Below are 22,368 nucleotides of genomic sequence, written 5' to 3' on the forward strand. Positions count from 1 at the left end.
GCTGTCCTGTTGGCCATGGATCAGCACCATCTCACACAGTGAGAAAAGAGCCAGAGCACTACAGGAGAAAATAATTCTGAGACAACAAAAACAATTCTTGAGAAACCAACAGTGGCTCCATTTAGCTTTTAGAAATCTGCTTAAACATCAAAACACTGCACAGCAAAGCCAATTTCCAGTTTGTTGGTGGACTCCCTGCGCGTGCCGCCCTGCCTGTGCAGCTCATCCAAACCCAGTGGCCTGACCTGCTTTGAACCTGCCAAAGTTCTCCCACACTATTCCCTCGCTCACTTGACAGGCTTTTGTAAGCTGCACATATTGAAGATGGCAGTACTTTCATGGGGTGTTACCAACACTCACACCCAAGGCATCAAATAGCAACTATCTTTGCCTTATGTTGACAGCGAAGGCAGCCATCTGTGTTGCACGCGGTGTTTCAATGCCAAAAGTTTCCCCTCCAGTGTGGATGGACATGTGAAGCCAAGGGAGCAACATCAAGATGTGACGTGGGCAGCTGACTACGGCGTCACTCTAGGACGCAGTCCACTTGAAAACAGTCAGTATTTGACAACCTGGGAGAGAGAATGTGTTGTTGTTTCAGTAGGCAATTTAAGTGGTTTCTGCCAACCATGACTTTGATGATGAAGATGATGAATTGGTGTAGGGTTGCATAATTTGAAGTGATCATGCCAGTGACGGTAAGTTTATGATCACTATGACATTTTATATAAAGCATCTACTGGTGGTTTTAATGAGGGAGACAAGGAGCAATGTGACATTCCTCCCAAGTTTCTGCAACTCAAAAAATAAAATAAATAAATAAATAAAAAATGGTACTGTTCTATTTATTTGTCCTACCAGAGCCATCGTACTTAATTTTACTCTTCAGATGAAGTAGCTTCATTCATTAAACCTTTGTTTTAAGGGTGTGATTTCTTGTTTTTCTGGTCTTTTGTGGTCTGGTCGTACATACCACTGTCTTTTCCAAAACACAATGAACAATCATGGTGTTCGTAGAAAAAAAAAAAAAAAAAAAGAAAAAAAAAAACAGAGAAGCGCAGGACTAATGTTGGTATTAGCCGATCCAAATTCAAGTACCAGAAGTGAAAAAATGAAGATGGGTGCATTCGAGTACGGGTGTCCAAACCGGTTCTCGAAGGGCCGAGGTGGTACAGCGTTTTGTTCCCACACAGTTTAGCGACTGATGTGTCGGCTGAAACACCAACACCAGATTGACAGTCAACGGATTATGCTCTTAACTTAAGGCACTTGTTTGGCTGGAACAAGAGGCTATACTCACTGCTGACCTTGGTGGAACAGTCTGGACACCCCTGGGTCAGAGTAATGGCATTGATGCTGGTAGCAATGGCTGAGGGGTGACAGCAATAGTTTTGACATTGGGAGCGCTGTTGGAATGATGAGATGATGGTGGCGGCAAGATGGACGACGACGGCGACAGTAATGACAGCAGAGGTGTGAATGGAGTAATTGATGCAGAGGAAGTTTATAAACTTGATGGTCATGATGAAAAGGCTACACGGAGACAGGTGTAACAGTGAGAGTGGATTCACATATATCTATTGACTTTCTATATCCCATCCAACAGCCGGTTCTTTGAAGTTCACAAACCAAATTTACTCACATATGAGGAGAGACCGAACCTAATTTAACATTACGACAGTGACATTGTTGGAGACGCAAACTTCACTTAGCAGGGACACCACTCGCGCAAACGCTGTTATTCTCCAGAGAGCTGCAGTAATTACTGTGACAAAGCACTTCAGTATGAAATCCTAAAAACCTCACAGGTTACTCAGCCATTTAATTGTATTTCAAACAAGCCCACGCTTTTTCGTGTCCATTTTCTTTCAGACAGGCGACGATGAGTAGAAACCACAGGAATTTCTTCATTATCGAGAGACATAACACTATCATCCACTCTGGTTGTTTAATCTTTCGTTTTGCATCGAGTCCGGTGTTTGGTCAGACTCTAGAAGAAAGCCCGAGTCTTTGAACTTTGGACCGGAGTTTTCATCTGCCCTCTGTTCTTGGAACACTTGGCATGGCTCAGTCTACAACATTTGATACTAGAGAAGAGAAACGGTCGATCGTACACAGCCGGTGAAAATCTTAAAAAAGTGGGTAGGAATCTCATCCTCAGTCACTAGTATCAGCAACCGCATGAACATGTTAATGTTAACTGAATGTAAATACATGCCTCAGCGATGTGTGAAATATTTTTAATGAGGATCTTAGATTGGATGTCTCAGTAGGACTCGCGTCTCCTTGTAGGTGTTTCAGCAGCAAATCGAGTATGATAGTTGACAGTAGGACCCTGTGCTGGTTTTGTACGCCCAAGGGAGAAACGGGGAACAGCGTGGCAGAATGAGCATTAAGAATTGATGTTCCCATCTGGAGGACTGAGAGGAAGAGATGGGAGGGGTTTTTTTCTCACTTTGAAGAGTTGATAAGAACAAACCACTCATTTAGGATCAAATGAAATGGCTGCACCTCACAGAAAATTCAAGGGGAAAAAAAAAGGGAAGAGAGGAGAGGATCAGTGCCGCTAGTGTAATTGAGACATTTCCTCGAGAACGCTCGAGGATATCCAAAAGAACAGTGACAGGATGGAGAGGAGAGGAGAGTAGGAGATAAAGGAGGAGAAAGAAATAGCGTGATTGAGGCACAGAGGAAACAATACACAGCGCTTTGTCTGGAGCTGATGTTATCACTCTACTATTGTTATGAGAAGGTCAGAGAGCCTTCACGGCCTCTCTCTGATTCACTTCTATCACACTTGGTACTGAGCTACCACTTCATCAGGATCAGCACTGTTTATGAGCGCCTATCTTATAAGAGATCAGGCAAAGATCTCTTGCAAGGGGTGCCTCAGAATAACTTTGCAAGTGCATGTTCATCTGATCACGTGAAGGGCTTTTGCGTCGGCCTCTAGGGTCAGATTTTGACATGAACATTTAGTGTATCTAATGTGTCAAAGGTTCGGTGTAGAATTGAAAATCGTTTCCATTTTCAGTCGGCACCATTTTCTCAAACACAAAAATGAGTTGTTTTGGCGAAAGAGCATGAAGACGAAAGACAGAGGAGAATATGCTGCAATATCTTGTGAACCCACAGTGCTGACGCCACCTCTGTTTTGATCAATTTGATGAGTTCATCCCACCATCAGTCACATCTCTTCATCACACTGGAAAGCAGCAAGATAAGATAGAAAGTCAGAGCGTGACAGTCTTCTCTCCGACCTATCTTCCCACTTCTTCTCCAGTATCATCAGTCAACGCCGTGTCGAATCAGCGAGTGGGGCGAGTGTGTCGAGTGAGGTCAGCGCACGGCAAAGTGGAACAAGATGTCTTTCCAAACTATTTAGCAGCATACATCTGAATTCTGTGCAGCTCATTACTGTAACCCAGCATTACTCTGGCCTGTCAGTTGTTGGCTCATTCACTCATGTAGGGGGAGGCTAAAGAATCAAGAACATCTATGGCTGAATAGAAGGCCAGCCGACGTGAGAAGATGACAATTGACTACATCAAACCGTCCCGGATGCACCAACCGAGTGGCTAGTTGTGGATAACAAGCGAGTGAGCGAGCTTGTTACGACACAATGTGAATGTGGTCTGGAGCTTTTTTGCAAACTACTTGTCATGTGCTCTGGGACGAGACCAGGGGTGTAAGAAAACATCGATAAGCATCGCGATACTTGACTGTGTGATATTTTAAGTCAATATTTAAGTTTAATACATAGATATTTGGATACGCTGCAGCATTTGTGATGTGTTTAATACTAATATCATTTTCTCTATGTTCATAACAACAAACCTGTTTCCATGCACATAATATTGTACTGCATTTTCCCCCTTAAAATGATGCTACCAAACAGTGCCAACCAACATATTGCTGAACATAAAGTATTGCAACATAATGGGAATTTATCATATCGCCACCATATCCTGCATCAGAATACGTATCGTATCAAAAGACACCTGCCAATACACAGCTCCAAATGACATCCTTCAAAACTGCCTCCCTGCTCTTGCAACATCATCCTCACTGAGAAGAGGAACCATACGAATCGGGAGGATGCAGAGGATCACTCCGAAAAATATGAATGTGCCGTTTTGTTCGAGATGAAATCATGGATATGACTAAACTGTTGACTGTCGATGACAAGAGGTGATATAAGTCCAGCTATATTGTAGATCTCATCAAAGATTCCCCAGTCACACCAATTACATTCTATACAACCAGCAAGCAGAAGCAGCACGACATGGAGAGATTCTACCTTCACTCTCGACCATCATCTCCATCTAGGAGGTAGCTAAGGCTGTAACGGCATGTGAAGGTGTGGCTCCCACATCAACAGTGGGTGGTAAATCCACGGCCTATGAGGGCTGGAAATACTCCTAAACCGTTGTGTAAAAGTGAAGTCAAACTAGGGTTGAAGTGCCCGTAAGCTGACGTGGGATAAGCAGAAGGAGATTGATGGGAGGACAAGGCCCCCCATAAAAAACAAGATGGCTGCTGGAAGTTGGAAGCAAACGGAACCAACATTGTCAACTGACATTTAATCAAAACGACAGGGGAAGAGGGCTCACACGCTCAGTGAATTTAGACGAATCTAATCACTGGAGGCGGCATCGACTTTCAATCAGCACCATCTGCTTCCCTCCCCGCTCGTGGCAACAGTAGTGCAGTTGCAACTTCAGTGTTTGTAAACTCTTCAACTTCAGCCGCACTCATCCATAACCAGTAACAAGACGGCTTGGTAAACAGGACCCCATTGCCCAAACTTGTTTTATTAGAGTGTTTCATCACACAAAGAGCACAGAGAAGCGCCACACACGCAAATGTGACCCCTGCTGCGGTGGGACGTGCGGCATCTGCATGAAGATGATGACATCAAAAAAGCAAATCAGATGCTCTGATTTGCATTGTTTGAAAATGCACACAGTCATTAGACATCACAGTTAGAGGAGGAAGTCGTCCTCTATTCAGCTTCAACAACACATACCATCTTTTTTTTCCTACATATTCATTCTATTTCAGAGGACACTTCAGAGGCTTTTCACACATGCAGGGATGAAAGGGACAAGCAACAATATGCTCGAGTGTGCTTATGTGTTGCCTTTTCCTTGTCATCGAACTCTTATATTGAATTTTTGAAAGCATTCGTATTAGCATGCCGCTATTGCAACAGGGCGGCAAATGTCCAGAAGATAATCAAATATACATACGCCTGCGCTTTTTCTCTGCATTAGCCTGGATTATTTATGCAGATCGAGAAGAGAACAAACGTGAGAGCAAAAACAAAAGATGGCAGCCCGGCAAGATGGACTACATGTGAAGGAAAATGGACGCACGAGTCTTGAGGCGAGTTGTAAATATTTTACTCATGAAAATACATCCAAGCCCCAGGGGCTGTTATGAAACAAGGCTTTCTTTAAGTTGGCAAAGATCAGACATGCTATGACCATAAACTTTGTTGCCAGTATAAATGTGTTGTTAAATGAGAATTGTTAAAAAGGGAGTTGAATTTTTTTTTTTTTTTTCGCTACTTACAAAAAAGCTGTTCAATCACAGGTGCATGAGGAGGAGAATGGCCACGTTCCAGGTTCAGGCAAATACAAACTATTCGGTTGCACAACACAATAATTTTAAGGTAATACATTTTTTAATTTCGCTTTTGTATTTATTTTATTTTTTACTATTTTTACGATCAAATATCTGCTGAGAGGGAACTATACTGTATTTGAAACATGAATTTCCTACATCACCTTTCCCTAATCATTTTACCATTGAATGAATCTTAAAACATCTCCGAAATAAACATGTATGAAGCTAGTCCTCAGTGTTCCCCATGGTTTCCTCAGAAGAAGAGCGAAGACAAAACGTCTTATTAACAGCTCAACAGCTAAATAACCCTTCTCCAAACTATGAAAAAGCTGTTTCTCTAGCTTGTTCTCTGAATCATGAATCAAAGTTCACGATCAAGATGAAGGTTGGAATGAATATTGATAAATAAAGTTCATGTTTCATCACCAGTTTGCAGCAAAGCAAACTCACCACCTTTTCATCTGCCATGATTCTCTCAACCAACGGATTCCTTTTGATCTCATCACACAACCTTAAGAGAGCTCCACGGAATAGCTTTTTGTGCTGATATGACATAAAAGGCTTTCATACGTGCCGTGCCGTTATTTGTCAAAAGAGACACATTTAATATGATTTCTTCGCCAGAGCAACACAGCAAGTGCGTAACTGCCAATGAAGTGGATGGCATCTCAGGAGGTTTAATGTTAAGGGCAGTTCAATTTCTATCAGCACGTTTTATGTTGCACGTCTGGGGTCACGAGTTTATCTACTCTACAGTCCACCAGTAGAAATCGATTCCTCTTAATGCAGGTTAAAGGACACGGCTTGTAAACCACTGGCTGGCTCCGAGCAGACCTCTTAATCCACTCCAGCTCTACATCAGTATTCTGATGTCATTCATCTGGTCAGATAGACAGGTAAAGCCTACAGAAGATAGACGAAGCACCATTAATGCCTTAGCCAGCTCTTCTGATCCTGATCCCAGGTGTTTGACCGGAGCTGTGAAGTCTTTGGGAGAGAAGATGATAAGCCTGACAGGATAAGAAGTGAGGCACGAGCTGTGGAAATAATTAAAGACATCTTGCTGCAGGATCCATCTCCCTCATTCTTTACTGCTGCCTATGATGCATTCTCCATTGTACTTAGTCCAAGGTTTCAGATAAACCTAGAGATGAATTGTCTTCACATAATGATGGCCAACACATTGATCACCTCTAAGTTGGAGTCAAAACATGGACCTTCTGCCTGCCTCTTATATATTATCATTGCATCTTGCATTACTGACTACTCTATTGTTAAAAATATGAATTGGATTCCTCTTCTCACAGCTGGCGGGTGTGATTACTAAAGATCCTGTCACACAGCCTAATCACTCCACCTCCATCTCTCAGAGACCACAAGAGAGCTGATATGAGGGACTGTACTCTGGTGCCTTGGGCGATGGTACCAGAGACGAAATGAGAAAAATATAACCGCCACTCCATGAAAAATATTCCACCCAAGAACATTTTGACAAAGCAAATGGGTGATGTATCAACCATTCTCTTCATATGATCATCCCTGCATGTGACTTGGGTCGATGCTCTGGAACATGTTTTTCTGAGCTAAACCTCATGGTTTGAAATGAAGCGTCAGGCGTGTAGTGTTTGGAATAACCAAGGTCATTTTGCCCATGTCCCTAAGTCTTTTTCATTCACGATACTAACATCGCAAAATCAATCATATCCACTCACCCGACTCGACATGTGACACAGTGATCAATGTCACTTTTACGCTCTCTCTTCAGAGTGGAGCTAAAACAATGGCCAACCAGAAACGTTGCTTCATGCTTGCCTCTGATCGACAGCTGCAGCCGGCCTGACAAAAGACTCTTGAAGGCACCACAAATACGTTCAGGAGCATGCTCAACACAGCAGCCAACCAGAAACACGTTCAATATAGGCGACAAAATTATATTTTCAGACCCAAATCAAACAATAACTTGAGGCAATATATTCACCAACTTGTACAAAAGTAGATGATGGGCAATGCTAACTTAGACAGAGCTGCTCAGTAGCCCTCCTCTGAGGTTGTACATGCGGAGGGTTGTCCCAGGGTGCAGTACTCTAGAAAACTTGGTTAGAGGTTGGTTTAATCCACTTCCTAATCGGTTTTGTTGTGCCGCCTGCGTCTACGAGTAGAGGTGTGTCTTGATGATGCTGGCTCGCAATCACTGAAACTATTTTATCTCCAAACTTTCAAAGCAAGAAGTTGCTCATGGCCATTGCAATTTAACTCCAAACATTTACAGTCAAGTGGAGAAGTATGTGACAGAACACTGAGATAGAGATTTATCGTGCATTTAGCCCAATTTCTCGTGATATTGATGAGGTCATATCACCCAGTTCTAGTCTGGACAATAGGTCATACGCTTAAAAAAATTGGTCATGAGTGCTCAAGTTTAGTTTTGTACAAAAAAAAAATGCCAATTGTCCAACCATTCAAATGAAATCCCAGGTGCATTCTGTGATGAGGGTTTGCCAAGTGTAATAGTCACCACACCTGTTAAAATAAATGCTGCTTTCCCCAAGTATTTGACAGAGAATGCACTGCCATCAGATCTCATTTTGACATCGGATGACACCATTTCAAACAATGACCTATAACTATAACAGTAGGAAAGAAAAATGGTATGTACAGTGAACTCCATATTGAGGTAAATACACTGTCATGCAATGCAGCGGTAAACAAGAGAACTGCTCTGCTACAGATATGCTCAAATGTCAATGGGGAAGGTTTAAACGCACCCGAAAATCCACAGCAGGTAAGGAGGTGAGGTGAGGCCAGCCAAATAAGAGGTTTGCTTATTCAGAAGAGAATTGCAGCACTTTTTCAAAGGCTCAGTGGGGCTCCACATAGAAAAAGAGGCACTGAATGATAGCCATCTGTGTGAGGATCAAAATATTCATATCCAAATCCCAGCAGTGCTCCGAAAACGAAAAATGGAACTCACAATCAAGCTGAGACGTATCACTGGAAGGAGATTACTCCCACGTTCGGAGAGTTAATCTCAAATGTGACAATTTAGTTGCAACCAATAGTTGAGGTTCCTTGAGAGTGGCACCAAAGTGATTTCAGTATTTTTGGAAAGTCTGGAGTGTTCTATAATAGAAATGTCATTATCTGTAGAGCGCTAATCTTCCACTGATTTATGGCGCTCATTTTTTAGAAAAAGCTTGGATTAAATTGATTAATTCATTCTGAGTGTTTTCTCGCCTAATGTAAGAGTGAGCCTCACCACTCCGAATTGTTATCCTCAACAGGATTACGCCGAGCTGCAGATCGGTTGACATCAACTTCTGTGGTTTAGAGGGGATTCATCCTCTGCTTAAAGATGTTCCTGAGCAAAAAAAGGTAGATTTAAAATAGTATTAACTTCGCGTGGAAAATCCGACAAACGTCATCTGTCCGTGTCTGTGAACCTTCATAAGCTGAAAGGCCAACGCAAGCAAGCGGAAGTGACACCAGAGGCAGACGCTTCTTCAATGTCATTATCAACTCTGTGTGAAGGACACCAGGTTGTCACGGAGCACCGATCAGCTCCAGTTAACATCCAAGTGGCCCCGGCGGAACAAACAGACTCGCTGCCACTTTAGTGAGCGAGCAAGCCATTTTTTTTCCTCACCACATGTGAACATACCAAAGCAAACAAAGTCATTGACAAGTCATCGGGAGGCTTGTCATCCTGGGAATGTGATGCTTCACCCACAATACAAACGTTCAATAGTCCCACAATGTTACTGAAGAAATTGGCAGCTTTCTTCACAGGTAGCCTCTTGAGCTTTAGATGCACAAGATCACACTACAAAACTTACCCTCGGCAAATAAAGGAATCATAAGGTCGGTGATAAACAACAACAAAGCAACTGACTTGCCAAATGAGATCCGCTTCACTCTCAATCTCCGGTTCTTGGTATTTGCTGCTTTTCAGTTTCTAGCTTCCTAGGCGTACAAACAGGTCGTGAGCACTAGTGATGCACCCATGCTTACGTTTTGGCAGACACTGACATCTATTATTAATGTTGCTGTTAAGGCTGAAAATGGATATTGGCACTTATCCATGTGTTTTCAAAAAAGTTCTGCGAGATTATGAGAAAATCATGCAAAGTGGACTCATGAATGCTTTAATTTCTAAACAAATGTGGTGCTTTTGAGAAACTTTTAAAATTCCAGTCGGTGAAAAAGACTCGACCATGTACAGCAGGGCAGTTTTACACATCAGCACACATGACTGAAACTGTTATTTACTGCATTCATACCAATCTTACTGCACCAAAACACTGTCCAATATCAAGACCGAGACTACTTTCCCCTATTGCGTCGTATCTCATCTAGACAGACTAAATAAGTGCGAAACTATGTTTCAGTGCGAAGAGCATTTCGACATACAGTAAACATTTGACTTGGTTTCGTGGGGGTATCATGGGACCTGTTTCCTAACAGACTGAAGACAGATGTTTCCATCTAACAGCTGCTAGACTACTGCCTGTCCATTTTGGCAAGCCACCCAGGTTTCCTAACACATACTCCTGCGGTGCGAACGCCAGCAAAATGAAAGACATTTAAGGACTTCTTCATCTTCTTTGTCTCATGTCAATACTAGCGAATAGTACTTGGGGTTATACGTACAGTGCAAAGCAACACTCACGATCAAAGGTGTAACTCATTTAAATGAGAAAATAAAGACATAAAAATATAAATTAAAATCTTGAAAAATACCATTTTACTCTTCCCCCAACACGTGTCCAAAAATATGCACAAAGGTCTGCCAGCCCAACATTTTTATTATGGTTAGAAGATGAGCACTGTAGTGCACTGCATGACAGGATAGTATGTATTGTCTAACACAGTTGTGCAAGGGTATCTACTACGCATCGCATGAATGCCTTATTCTGCCGCCAGTGACCCAGATACCAAAGTGATCAGGCTTGAACAAATCTGTGTTTTCTTCACTAAATCACTGCATGTATAGTAACAGCTAACCAAATAAAGAGAGAATGAGCAGTCTCTGTAATTACATAATACTGAAAATGCAGCGCTTCAATGACAAACAACAAGAAAAAACTCCATTGTCCTGATTATTAACAAAGCTGACATTGCTTTACGTAAATGTAAACAAAGAAACGAAGGAAAGTCTGTTGCTGTTATGAATGGCTTTACAGATATAGGAGAACTTATTATGACAGTATTGACAGTATTTTTTTTTTTAAATCACATGATAAAATGAAACAGAAATTTCCACTTCTACTCACTTTCTCACCAGAAACACACCCTGAAGGAACAAGCGGACAAAAACAGGAGTGTAACAGACATAGGTTTCCTGGCAGCCTGTGACATCTGCTCCCTGCAGCCTCTAACATTTAGTCCTCAGTCTGCTGGTCAGCATTCGAAAGTAGGACTTAGCTCTGCTATCATAATCTCAGGTAGTCATGCAGGAAATTGGTAGAAAGCCTTTCCTGCGCTCCTACAGCACCGGACCAACACCAGCTGCAGGGCCGGTAAGCAGGTGAGCCAAGAGCAGATGCAATCACTCTGAGATAAATGTAGCAAGGGAGAAGGAGATAGAGATGGAGATGTTCCATAGATAAACGATCAAGACGCAAATTATGATACTCAAGCGTGAAGGATGAACCAGCTGATATGAGCAAACCTTTCTCTTTATATGGGAGGTTTAAAAATATACACTTACAAGATGTCAAAATGTGAGACCTTTAAAGCTGTAGAGTTAAACAGATCAGAGGGGAGGTTGTAGAGGCAGTGTGGGACTACATATACCCAAGTGTGGTGACTGACAGCAGACAGGATCGAAGCACAAGAAGAAGAGGAGCTGCCGACAGTACTTCCTGAACCAGCTTAAATCTTTTGGCGAGTGCAGCAAGATGTCAGAGATCTACCAGTCTGTCGTTTCCAGTAACATTTTCTTTGCTGCGGAGAGCAGCATCAGTGCTGGCGATGAGAGCAGGTACAGCAAGCTCATTAAGAAGGCTGGCTCTGAGATGCTTGAGAGACACTGGAGTCATTTGAGTCTGTGGTGAAGAGAAGGTCTCTGTCATGGACAACCTCCAACAGCCACAGTCGAGAAACACCAGAGTAAGTCTTCATTAGACAGCTCAGCTGTAGAAATGAATGACATCCACCTCGACAGTGTTCTGTCAGCAATGTAGTTCCTGCAGTTTGCAGCTCTTATTTTACGTTATACAATATTCTGCTTTGCCTCGTCTTCATACTGTGCTGGGCTTTAACTTCCTATTTTTGAACTTAGTAAAGCAATTCTGTTGACAGAACAACTCCAAGAGGTTGTTGTGACGTTGAGAAGTGAATTGCAGTATCACTCTGGACATGGAAGGGACCCAAGTTCACTCCAAACTCAGGCGTAGTAAAATGCCTCCTGGTCAAGTTTATCAACCCACTCAGTGCCCTTTCACAACGACAAGGTTCTGGACCATGTGCCGCTCTGAATTCTCATAACCTTGGTGCTTTCTACTGAACCAGCACACTTTCATACTAGCTTAAGCAGAACTGAAGTGGCTGGCACTAAAAAGTGACAGAGACAATACACCAGCCAAATGACAAGTTACTCGGATATTCTGAAATTGCTTTACAGAGAATATTCGTTAACGGCCACTCTCCATCTACCACTGAACTTCAGGTCACAGACAGAAGCCGCAATTCGCTGCGCTCCTCCGTCCTGCACAGCACTGGAAGCCTTCATTACTACATACCAGAATAGACTTGGTGAACCACCCGGTCGGAGGTGGTCCATCTGAGCTGCCCAGACTTGTGATCTTGTGAACTGGCTGAAGGCAATTCAGTGGGGTCAGTAAGGCCCAACCATTCAAAGAGATGGTGCCAGTCTCACTTGAGAGACCAGAGAGCATCACCCAGATCCTCTCTTCACCTCCGCCATGATGTCATCTGTCTGGATCATCCAGGCCCATGTCCCTGCCTGCCTTCCTGCACAGTGCCTCCTCCTGCCTGAAGATTCTCCTCTGCCACGTTACTTACAGTATATCACAGATTGATGCTTGGGATGTACCTTGATCTGAGATTATAGTAACATAGCGTAGATGAGTCAATAAAACTTTGCCAGAAAGCACTTTCACTTGTCTCAGTCTTAAAGTCGGTCCGCGGATTACTTCAATGGCATACCATTCATCATTACATATTCTTTCCTGTCTCCTTCAATCTGACCTTTCTTGAAAAAAATCTTATAAAATTACATTGGTTGTTGCCGTGCACTATCAGTACAAAGTAATAGCGCTTCAACTTCAAAGTGACTTCAGATGGCTCAATTTAAAATGATGAATTAGTTAAGGTTTTCATGTGCTAATCTAAATGCTTTGACTTTGACTAGACACAGGGATTTTATGATAATCCTTCCCCCAACTTCCCTTCCTTCGAACTTTATGTGTCAAGCACAAACCACTTCTCTGCCAAGTCATACAATGGCAGTTCATATTCAATGTATGACGTCTGTTTTACCAATATTTAACCCCTTTATAGGCACTTCAGCCTTTCAGCATAGTCTCTGTTTACCGTTCAGAGTGCATTCCAACAGTATTATCACGACAACTTCATGAGTATATTCAACAAGAACCTTTGACTCAGAGCTCAGCACAACAACCTGCAGGCAAGACCACTTGTTACAAAAGATGGGAATCCCCCCTTCAGACTTTTCCACATTATCTCAGGGATACGTTGGACATGATGACACCCAGCAGGTCTGGCAAATAAGAGCCATGATGAAAATGTTCATTAGCACGGACCAATCCAGGTGATGAAATCTCCCAGACACCCCTGCTGCGCTCACCCGACGGCGCCGTGAGTAATAATAGCAGAGCCACATCCATCCTGGCACCAGGGCCTCCTTCAGACCGCGGCCACCTGGCCATGCCTGTAACAAATCTAATGTTATGTCACCTCCCCTGTGCCAAGAAGATAATTACTCCCTAATAATATGAGCATATCTTGCCATACATACACAATGAGAATCCCTCACACACTTTCAACCCTGAGGGACATCGTGCGGCGCCAGACCACTTCTCTTCTAATAATCGCACACTCTGGCAGCACGTGTGGGCACAATAAAGCACATCTCGCAGAGTGTGAGTCATCATTAATCCGTTCACACTCGACCCGCTGGTATCTAAATTACGTCAAAACATAAACAACTTAAACTCCCGTTACAACACTTGCATTTCAACCGACAGCCACTAATGCACACTTCAATTAAAGCCCTGAATGGACTTGTCAAGAATTTGCACAGTGGAAGGAGACACAACACCACAAAGCCACATGGTAATCTAACAATTGTTGCTCTCATGCCACCATGTACTTATTTGCAGCCGAAAAGTAACATCCACTTCAACAGCAAGCTTTTTGTCTTGTTGAAGTTTTGTGCAGGAGAAAGCAACTAATCAGGTCCTTCCTCCCTTTTCACATGACTTCATCTCACTTACCCAGGCCCATCGCTCTTCGTTTTTAATTTATAAGCATGAAACCCACAGCTGTTTATATCCTTCAAGATGTAAGATCAAAAATGAAACGATCCATAATACTAGCCAGTCGATTTCATTGGCCCAATACTAGCAAAAAATGTATCTGAACGCCAGTGGTGTAAAGGTACAAGTACTTGGGCTGAACAGTTTTGGTATGGACCGCATTGTACCATGTGACCGGTTCAGGAGCTGGATTGCATAGTTCATTTCCAGATGTGGTGATATCCAGTAGAGGTCCCCCATTTTAACTAACCTCAATCTTCAGGAATCTTTTTAGTTAGTTTAGAACCATCCTCCTCACAGGGCGCGTGACATGACATCACCTGCACATAACATCAGCGCAAAGCAGCACACAAACTTGTATTAGTAAGGGAGGAAGCAGCAGTGTTTATGTTTTTTAGATTACTGCAGCCTGCGTCCAAAATCAAAAGGAAAGGAGAAATTTAAAATGTTTGGGATAAAAAACAAAATCCAAGGCTTTAAATCTGAGACCCGTATCAAAGCACAGTTTTTGTGTACCGTTGCAAACCTAGTGCACATGTTGCCGTTTCTTCCTCTGATAATGATAACCTGACAGTGTAATGCCTGGGCAATTGTGGCGATGTAAATGCTTGTGGAGTCCGAAGACCTTTACCGGCATGATTGATGACTTCATCAAACCACGCCAGGAGGCAAAACAACAACCGCGTGGCTAGTCATGGCTAACAGGCTTGCTCACTCATTGCGACACAAAATGTCAGTGGTGTGGATTTTTTTTTTTTAAGATGCGGATACCAAATTTGCAGTCTGTAATGACCACAAGGCACTGGTACCAAATCCATATAGCATGCTATTACTTCACTGCACCCTGCCACAGTGTAGACACAGGATATGGTTGGTCAGTCTCGCAGATCATCAACGAGAAAAAAATAAGAAAAAATAAGAACACCCCACACCAGGTGAACCAGGATCAGGCTTGCACTTTAAGAGGACAATGTTTACTTTTTACAATGTTTACAATGTCTTCTTTTTTTCTACTTCTAGGCCATCCATGGGCTCTACTACTTTTATCACTATCACTATCTCGAGCTGGGAGCATATGCACTTAAGGTACCGTCCTTATCATAATGTTTCTGTTGCTCTTGCAGCAGCTCTTGCAATGTGTATACCGTCTACACATAGTCTTTTAACATTAAATTTACAGGGATTTACTGTCATGTTTCGTTTGTCTTCTGCTTTTATTTCGTTATTTCCCGTGTTCCTGAGTGTCGTTTGCTGTTCTTTCTCACTCTACAGCTTCACAGCAGCGCAGCTGGATCCCATTCCGCTGATCAGACTCCACTGATTTCTACACCTGGGTTCCAGTCTGTGCTTCCAGATGGTTGCTTCGCATCCTCACAGTAAACTCTCTCTCGATCCTCTGTTCTCTTGTGTTCCTGTTATATGTTTCTAAATTCAGTGTGTGCTAGATTTTCTTTGTGCTGCCTCCTTAGTTGGTTCTCTTCACTCCGTTTTCTGCTTTCTCACTTAGCTTGTGTGTGAGTGCTTTGTTTAACTCATCCTTTGATTTCTCTCTTGTGTGTGTGTCACCGACCGCTTAAAGTTATTTGGGCCTCGTGAGTTAATTTCCGAGTGCCTTGTCCCCATTAGTTAGGCTTTTCTGTTTCAGGTTTTCCCCAGCTCGTGAGTGTATTTCCCGTGTTGTGGTATCGGTGCCCTTGGTTCAGTGTTCCCGTTGGTCTTTTGTGTGCTTGCGTAATTAATAAACCTTGTTAAACCTACCCTCGCTCTGCCGAGCCTTCTGTCACTCCTCAACAATTCAGCAACTGGGCATGATCCCATACACAACCACGACATATGACGTCCACTTGTGCGACAATCCCGCAAAAAAAGATTTGCCTTTCACATGAGGCAGCAATATTGTACATGTTCACTAAATATACATTTGAAATTTTTGTCAAAGATTTTTTTAATTTTGCAGCGAATCTACTGCATTACTGTGTGAGAACTCATGCAACCTGCAGACGCGTGTCTCGAAGACGAGCCTGCAGAAGGACAATAAATGCAGATCTGTGTGTGTAATGAATAAGTTACACACTCCTATTAGTACAGGCAGCGGTGACAAATGTGTCTCATTCACTCATTAGCCTGCTGGCTGTCGTGGAGGCTGCAGTAACCAAGGCACAGTCATGGCAGCTTTTAAACGGCCGGGTAATCCATTTCCATATTGGAGATGAATAAGGCCCTGTCCACAACGGGTTTATTTATGGATGAATTAAACACGACCAGCGAACTGCAACATGAATCAAACACAGTTCTGCATCTGTAAATGTCTAATACTGACGAGAAAAGCCATAAAAAGGCAAATAAAAAAATGTTCTTCAAGAGCCATCAATCGGTAAAATTCAATTAAATATGGATTAAATGAAGAAATATTCATCTACTGTTGAAAACAATCATAGAAAACACACATGGGTAATTAAATATAACGATAAAGTCTTTACCTCCAATAAAAGCTTAATCCATCATTATGTAGTATGGATTAAATCATTCCAATTATGATCTACTGTTAGATGTTACAATTACACACACAAATGAAACAATCTGTTCTGTTTGACCTTCAAATCAGGAGGTTTTCAAAGAGGAGAACATCAATCTAAAGGAGGGCTTTTCCATATTATCAGGAGAAAATAGAGATATCACCGAGATCTTGACAAGAAAATGGGAGCCGGGGAATTGCATTCCACCAGTCTCAGTGGCCTCTGACCCCTCATTGATCCCTTTCAGTTTCCTGAACGTGCCGAGCCAGCACTTAACAGGTTAATAACTCTTGATCTCCCTTCCACCATTGTCAGGCCAATCTTTTTTAATATACAACGCTGCAGGCCAATTTCAGCTAATCTGTGGGCAGTAGTCATGTTTGCTGGAGACGGTGAAAGCAGTGACTGCGGTCTGGTGACTATTCCCATGAGGAATCGATCATCTGGGGAAGGAGTCGGTCACACTGAGCGGTCAGTCAACCATGAAGCCTCTTGGGGAAAATGAAGCCATTATTGCCTGAAGGACAATTTGGTTCACTAAACACCAGTCTGATCATGATCTTTCCAATAACAAATATTTGTCTTCAGTCAACGCTGCCAGACCCTGTCAAGCCACTTCAAAGCAGCCTTTTTATCTCAAATTCAGAGCGCCAGGGCCACAAGAAGCTGAATATCTGAGGCAAACATTTATTCAAAAATCTGAATCAAACAATTTGAGTTAAATGTATCCAAAAAAAAAAAAAACATCCACGTAGATGCTAAAGGATTTAGTGATTTCTGCCAACTACACTACAATGCAGCAGCTCTGTATCTGGGGCTGAAGATGAACTCCATCAAGGTGATCGAGGGTCATGAACTGCAGTGAAAATTAAATGCAGTTCCACCTGAATTTTCTTCCATTGTCTGAGCAGACAGACTTTTCTAATGACAAAGGCTCTCATTCACTAAACCAAATGATCCCCAAATTTTACTGACAGAAGGCGTACTTGCAGGGTTAGGGTTAAGTGGCAGGTTTCCGGGCAAGTTCCAGCCAAGTTCCAGCCGATGGTACGACCTCCTCACCTCTCCACTAACTTATTGAGTTCCAAGGTCTGACCTGGGGATGGCGTTATAAAACACAAACCCCGCGGCCAACCACAACCCATTTAGAAGAGTAAATGACTGCTCTCCACAATGATCAAATAATGAAGAAGGAAGGATTGAGATTAGCCTTTGTGAACCCAAGATCACGACAATTTTGAAATATCAAAATGGTGAGGATTGAAATAATGATAATAATAAAATCAATGAATCCAACAAAATGTGCTGGGAGTTCCAAGTCAGAACATTATACATTATAACATGAAAATGCTGCTCTGGTGTGAGGAAAGAGGATAACATAATATGCACCATTATTCAAGAGCAAGACTGCCATTTTCAGGATTAAAAACTAGGAAACATTCCTACAAACATAAGCCTAAACCATAAGATTACGTACAAGACTACGTTTCTGTTTAGCTGCTTGGTGATTCCTCATCTATGCCTCTTGCTTTATTGTAAACATGACAGCGAGCATTTCGCTAGAAGTCCTTTGGGATTCAGCCAGTAGTGTCTTTCAACGCAAAGTTACGTAAAATGATTTATATACGAGCACAAGCATTTCTCACACAGTTCCTTTGAAATGTGTAGAAAAGTGAAAACGAAAGCTGAGCCGCCTGTTCAGTTAAAGTATAAATGGCAGATGGCACATGAAAGAATGTAAAACAACACGTCAGTTGTATGAAAGCATGAACAGAAAGGAGATGCCCTTAACTTTGGGGGAAAAAAACAGATAGCTCGATGCATGAAACATCAATGATCACTTCTCTGGATTAGAGGTGGAGATTAAAGCTAGCATGCAGATAGCAAGTGTTCAGCTCCATCTTTAGACAGACAGTTTCAAAAAGCCAGAGCAGGGATCCGGATGAAGGCTGCTGACAGCACATAAGAAAACAGCCGCTTGCTTATTAATTCAGCCAACTCTTTCCTTCAGCCCAGGTTTTTGCTCTCCCTAAACTGCCGAACATTATGCCTCCCTCAATATTTCCAACACACACGCACGCGCTTGCTAGTCAAGATCAAAGTGTGACGAACGAGGCACATCATTAGCAGAAGAAAACAGAGGCACAGGAGGATGAAATCATTCCGACGCTGCTGTGGATAGGGAATTACTACGCCTGTCGGGATAAGGGGAGTAAGGATTGAAGCGAGAAAAGACACAAGAGGGGAATATGGTACAAAAGGGAAGCAAAAGGGTACAAATGACAGAGAAGTCAACAAGTCACAGGAAGATTACTCAAGTGGTGAGCAAAGAAAAGCCAATCATGAAAAAGCCGCAGTATGTACACAATAACACTGATTCTAGGTGACAAACCAGAGAAAGTATGTTAAGACCAACTTGGGGTATTTGGCGATCGTGTGTTTTATGATATACGTGCAGAAACCTCAATTGGTTCTGCACATCATTTCCGTGTCGTCACGCCACTTCCTGCTGAGCACATCAATGTCAGCGCGCTCGCAAGCTGTGTGGCCGCCAAGAGAACCTTCATTTCAGAAATTGAAAGACATCAATTGTGAAGCTGGCGGGAGGCTGTGGACACTTGGAAAAAATGAAACGGTGGCCATCTTAGCACTGGCTTGTGCTGCTACACCACACACTTGTGCCCGCTGAACCGGACATGTACTGTGTTAGGTATTACCAAACAGCAATCTTTGCGGCGTGAGTGTACAGTCTACCATAACATCCCATGAGAACGGCAGCTCTGCCAATCGCAGACATAAAACGGTCACATGCCAATGAAATTTATCCAATCAGCACCCAAGAATTTGTTGGGTGGGGAGCACTTATCTGCTCCAAAGTTTTAGTGCACACGCAAGCACAGCAAACTGATTCGGATTTTTTAAAAATATGTTTTCTGCTCACCAACTCTGGACAACTTTTTAAAAATGTATTTCTCTCTGTTTATTTTGTCAAAATAAGATCTTGAATTTCTTATTTCAAAGTGAGCCATGAATGAATGTACAGTCAGTCAGTTTTCGAACGTGCCGGAATTCGAACAAATCAGAGTTCGGACAAAAATTTCGAGATTTTTTTTGCTTCGGATTCCGAACGAAAATCCAGAACTCGAACTCCGCCAAAAAAAGCCTTTAAAAACATAAAGTGCGCGGACCGATCAGCTGACCCACAACGCACTTTGTTATTGTGTATAACGCAGCCTCTGTATGCAGACGTGTCCCGTTAGCTACATTTACTGACTGTTTTTTCTTCATATTGAGGTGTAAAACCTTTCCTGTCTCCTCACTGGACCGTGGTAGAGTGTCACAGGGGAGGTGCTCGCTCTCCACACCTCCGAGGCTGGAGCGCTCACTCCAGGGTTTGATGTCCTGTTGTGGGCTGGAGCTGGGACAGGGATGAGGCCAGTCTGGGACAGAGCGTTACTTGGTTTATGACTTTGTCACAGCCAAACTGCACAGAAGCGCACATTCAGAGCTGGACACGCACCGGGCACCTCTTCACTTCTGGAGAGACCTCACTCACTCAGCAACCCCTCCCACATGCAGCGGCCACACACATAGAGGAACAGCGCACCTGCAGCAGACACTCTACATTCACTCCTACAAAAGCCTATTTTAAGGCTTGGAACACATTATTTCTTTTTCCATTCATTGTAATGGGAAAAATGTATTCAGATTTCAAACAAATCGCTTCTCGAACGGCCGTCTGGAACGGATTGTGGTCGAGAACCGAGGTACCACTGTATTTGTTTCTTTTATATTTAAATGGAATTTACAGCTGCAGCTATTACAGCTTGAAACAGACACTGCCAACATAAATCCAGATGCAATATGGCTAATATCATCTTCATATTTTAAGCAACATTTAAAAAGGTGAATTGTCATAGGATGATTTTAAAAAGTAGCCCGCCCTGCCATACAGCACCAGGTCGACAAAATAACAGTGTATGCAAGCGTGTAAAACTGAAATCCGCTTGTGCGTGTTTTACCATCGTTGCCCTGGCTGCCTTCCCTCTTCAGCATCTGTACTGCTCCCACATACTTTTTCAGTTGGACCTTCAGAACTTCATTTTCCCTGCAACAGACGGACACATTAATGAATCAGTGGTGACTAATACGAAAAGTTCTGCAGTTGCATCATGATTATAAACACGTCAAAATTCAAACCCTGACCAACGGTTTCACCTGATAAATAAGTGAAACAATGGCAACTTTTAGCAGGCAATCAGCTTTCATCTGAATGAAAAGAAAATGTAAGTGTGAAAAGCACCTTTTTTTAACATTAGTGTTTGTAGAGAAGTTCAGCATGAATGGTGGGTGTTTGATTTGACAGAAGTAAGTGGTCTGAGGGTAGTCTGCAAACATCAATAGTCATCAAAGGTTTTTTTTTTTTTAATGATTTGAAATCCAAGGATGAAGACATGGCAACACAGGAAGAGCAACTTTACAAGCCATAATGGGCCTGAACATTATTGAATTTGAGAATGAAATCAATCAGCGTGGCAGTGAGCCTTTCTAACCCCTGGCAGTTTAATGTAACAGCTTTTGTCTTGCTCCACTGCACCCCCCTTTCTTTCTTCTTTCATTCACTCTTCATGGGTGATTTTGGTATGCTGCTTATCAACCCTTTATTTCGACCTACAAATGAAGCAACCTCCAGGATCTACATGATGAGCTCTCTGAGGGGGCTGACAATGTCATTGTTATCAGACCTTCCTGAAGGTTATATCATGCCTGACTTGCTATTAATGTGTGTTTAAAGGGGCCTTCTTGTATTCAGAAATTGCTTATGTAGCTACCATGAGAGTCATGAGAATACAGATGTGAGAATTTGAGAAAATTCAAAACTGAATACCAGCAAGCTTGCCAAGTCTATATATATATATATATATATATATATATATATATATATATATATATACACGTCACATCACATGATCTAATGATGTAACTGCCTGCCGTTTATTTTTGTTCCTACAAATGTATTCACAGCCATTAGCTGGTACCAAATTAAACCACAGAGTCCCACCCCTCCAGGCATCGACGGCAATATGGCTTTGTGAAACCGCTGCTTTGTTGCACCATTGACACATTGCAACCCCTAGTGATCATTAAGGCTGTGCTTCTGAAGGACATTGGATTAGCAATAATGTAAAATGTGTGCAACTCATCTACCTCGCAAAGTACGTGCTCTGCCTTCAGGGACAGCAAAACTTCAAATGAGTCTTTGGAAAATGAAATATACGTTGCGACACCTCAGATGACGTTGGTATTTGACGATGTTGATGTAACTGAATGAGAGTGAAAACTGTGCAGAGACGTTTGTGATAGGTGTGTGACTCTTCACAAAAGCTCATAAAAAAAGGGAAGAAGGTTGGAGTGTAGGAGAGATAAAACAAAATAAGTGCAGTTGTTTGAATGCGAATGAGGCGATGTGGGAGAAAATTGTAAATATTGTCTGTGGGTTTGAAGAAAGGGCTGCAAAACAAAATAATAGAAAAGACTGAGCGCCCTGTCATTATTCAGTGCCGACAAATAATAACTATCTGGAGAGAATAAAAACTAAACTAGACACAGTAATTATGAAAGTTGAATTGAAGCCCTCGAGTGACGTTTTTCCTGTGCATTCCCTGCCACCACTTCCTTTATTATCCCCTCTCTTTGTATTC

General features: G+C 42.5%; 1 protein-coding gene across 3 annotated transcripts in view; it reads right to left on the minus strand.

Annotated features, from left to right (window-relative positions):
• The window catches only part of snx29 (sorting nexin 29), a 115,432-nt gene that overhangs the window by 67,148 nt on the left and 25,916 nt on the right, over positions 1-22,368 (minus strand). For all 3 annotated transcript variants that reach the window (XR_008414356.1, XM_053862067.1, XM_053862076.1), the window contains one exon: positions 20,689-20,774. Coding sequence is in view for 2 of the 3 variants with exons in the window: in XM_053862067.1 (XP_053718042.1) it covers positions 20,689-20,774 (86 nt within the window). In the remaining variant the exon portion in view is untranslated. The remainder of the gene's footprint in view (positions 1-20,688; positions 20,775-22,368) is intronic.

Source organism: Synchiropus splendidus, chromosome 1, assembly GCF_027744825.2.
Source record: "Synchiropus splendidus isolate RoL2022-P1 chromosome 1, RoL_Sspl_1.0, whole genome shotgun sequence".
Taxonomy (NCBI): domain Eukaryota; kingdom Metazoa; phylum Chordata; class Actinopteri; order Syngnathiformes; family Callionymidae; genus Synchiropus; species Synchiropus splendidus.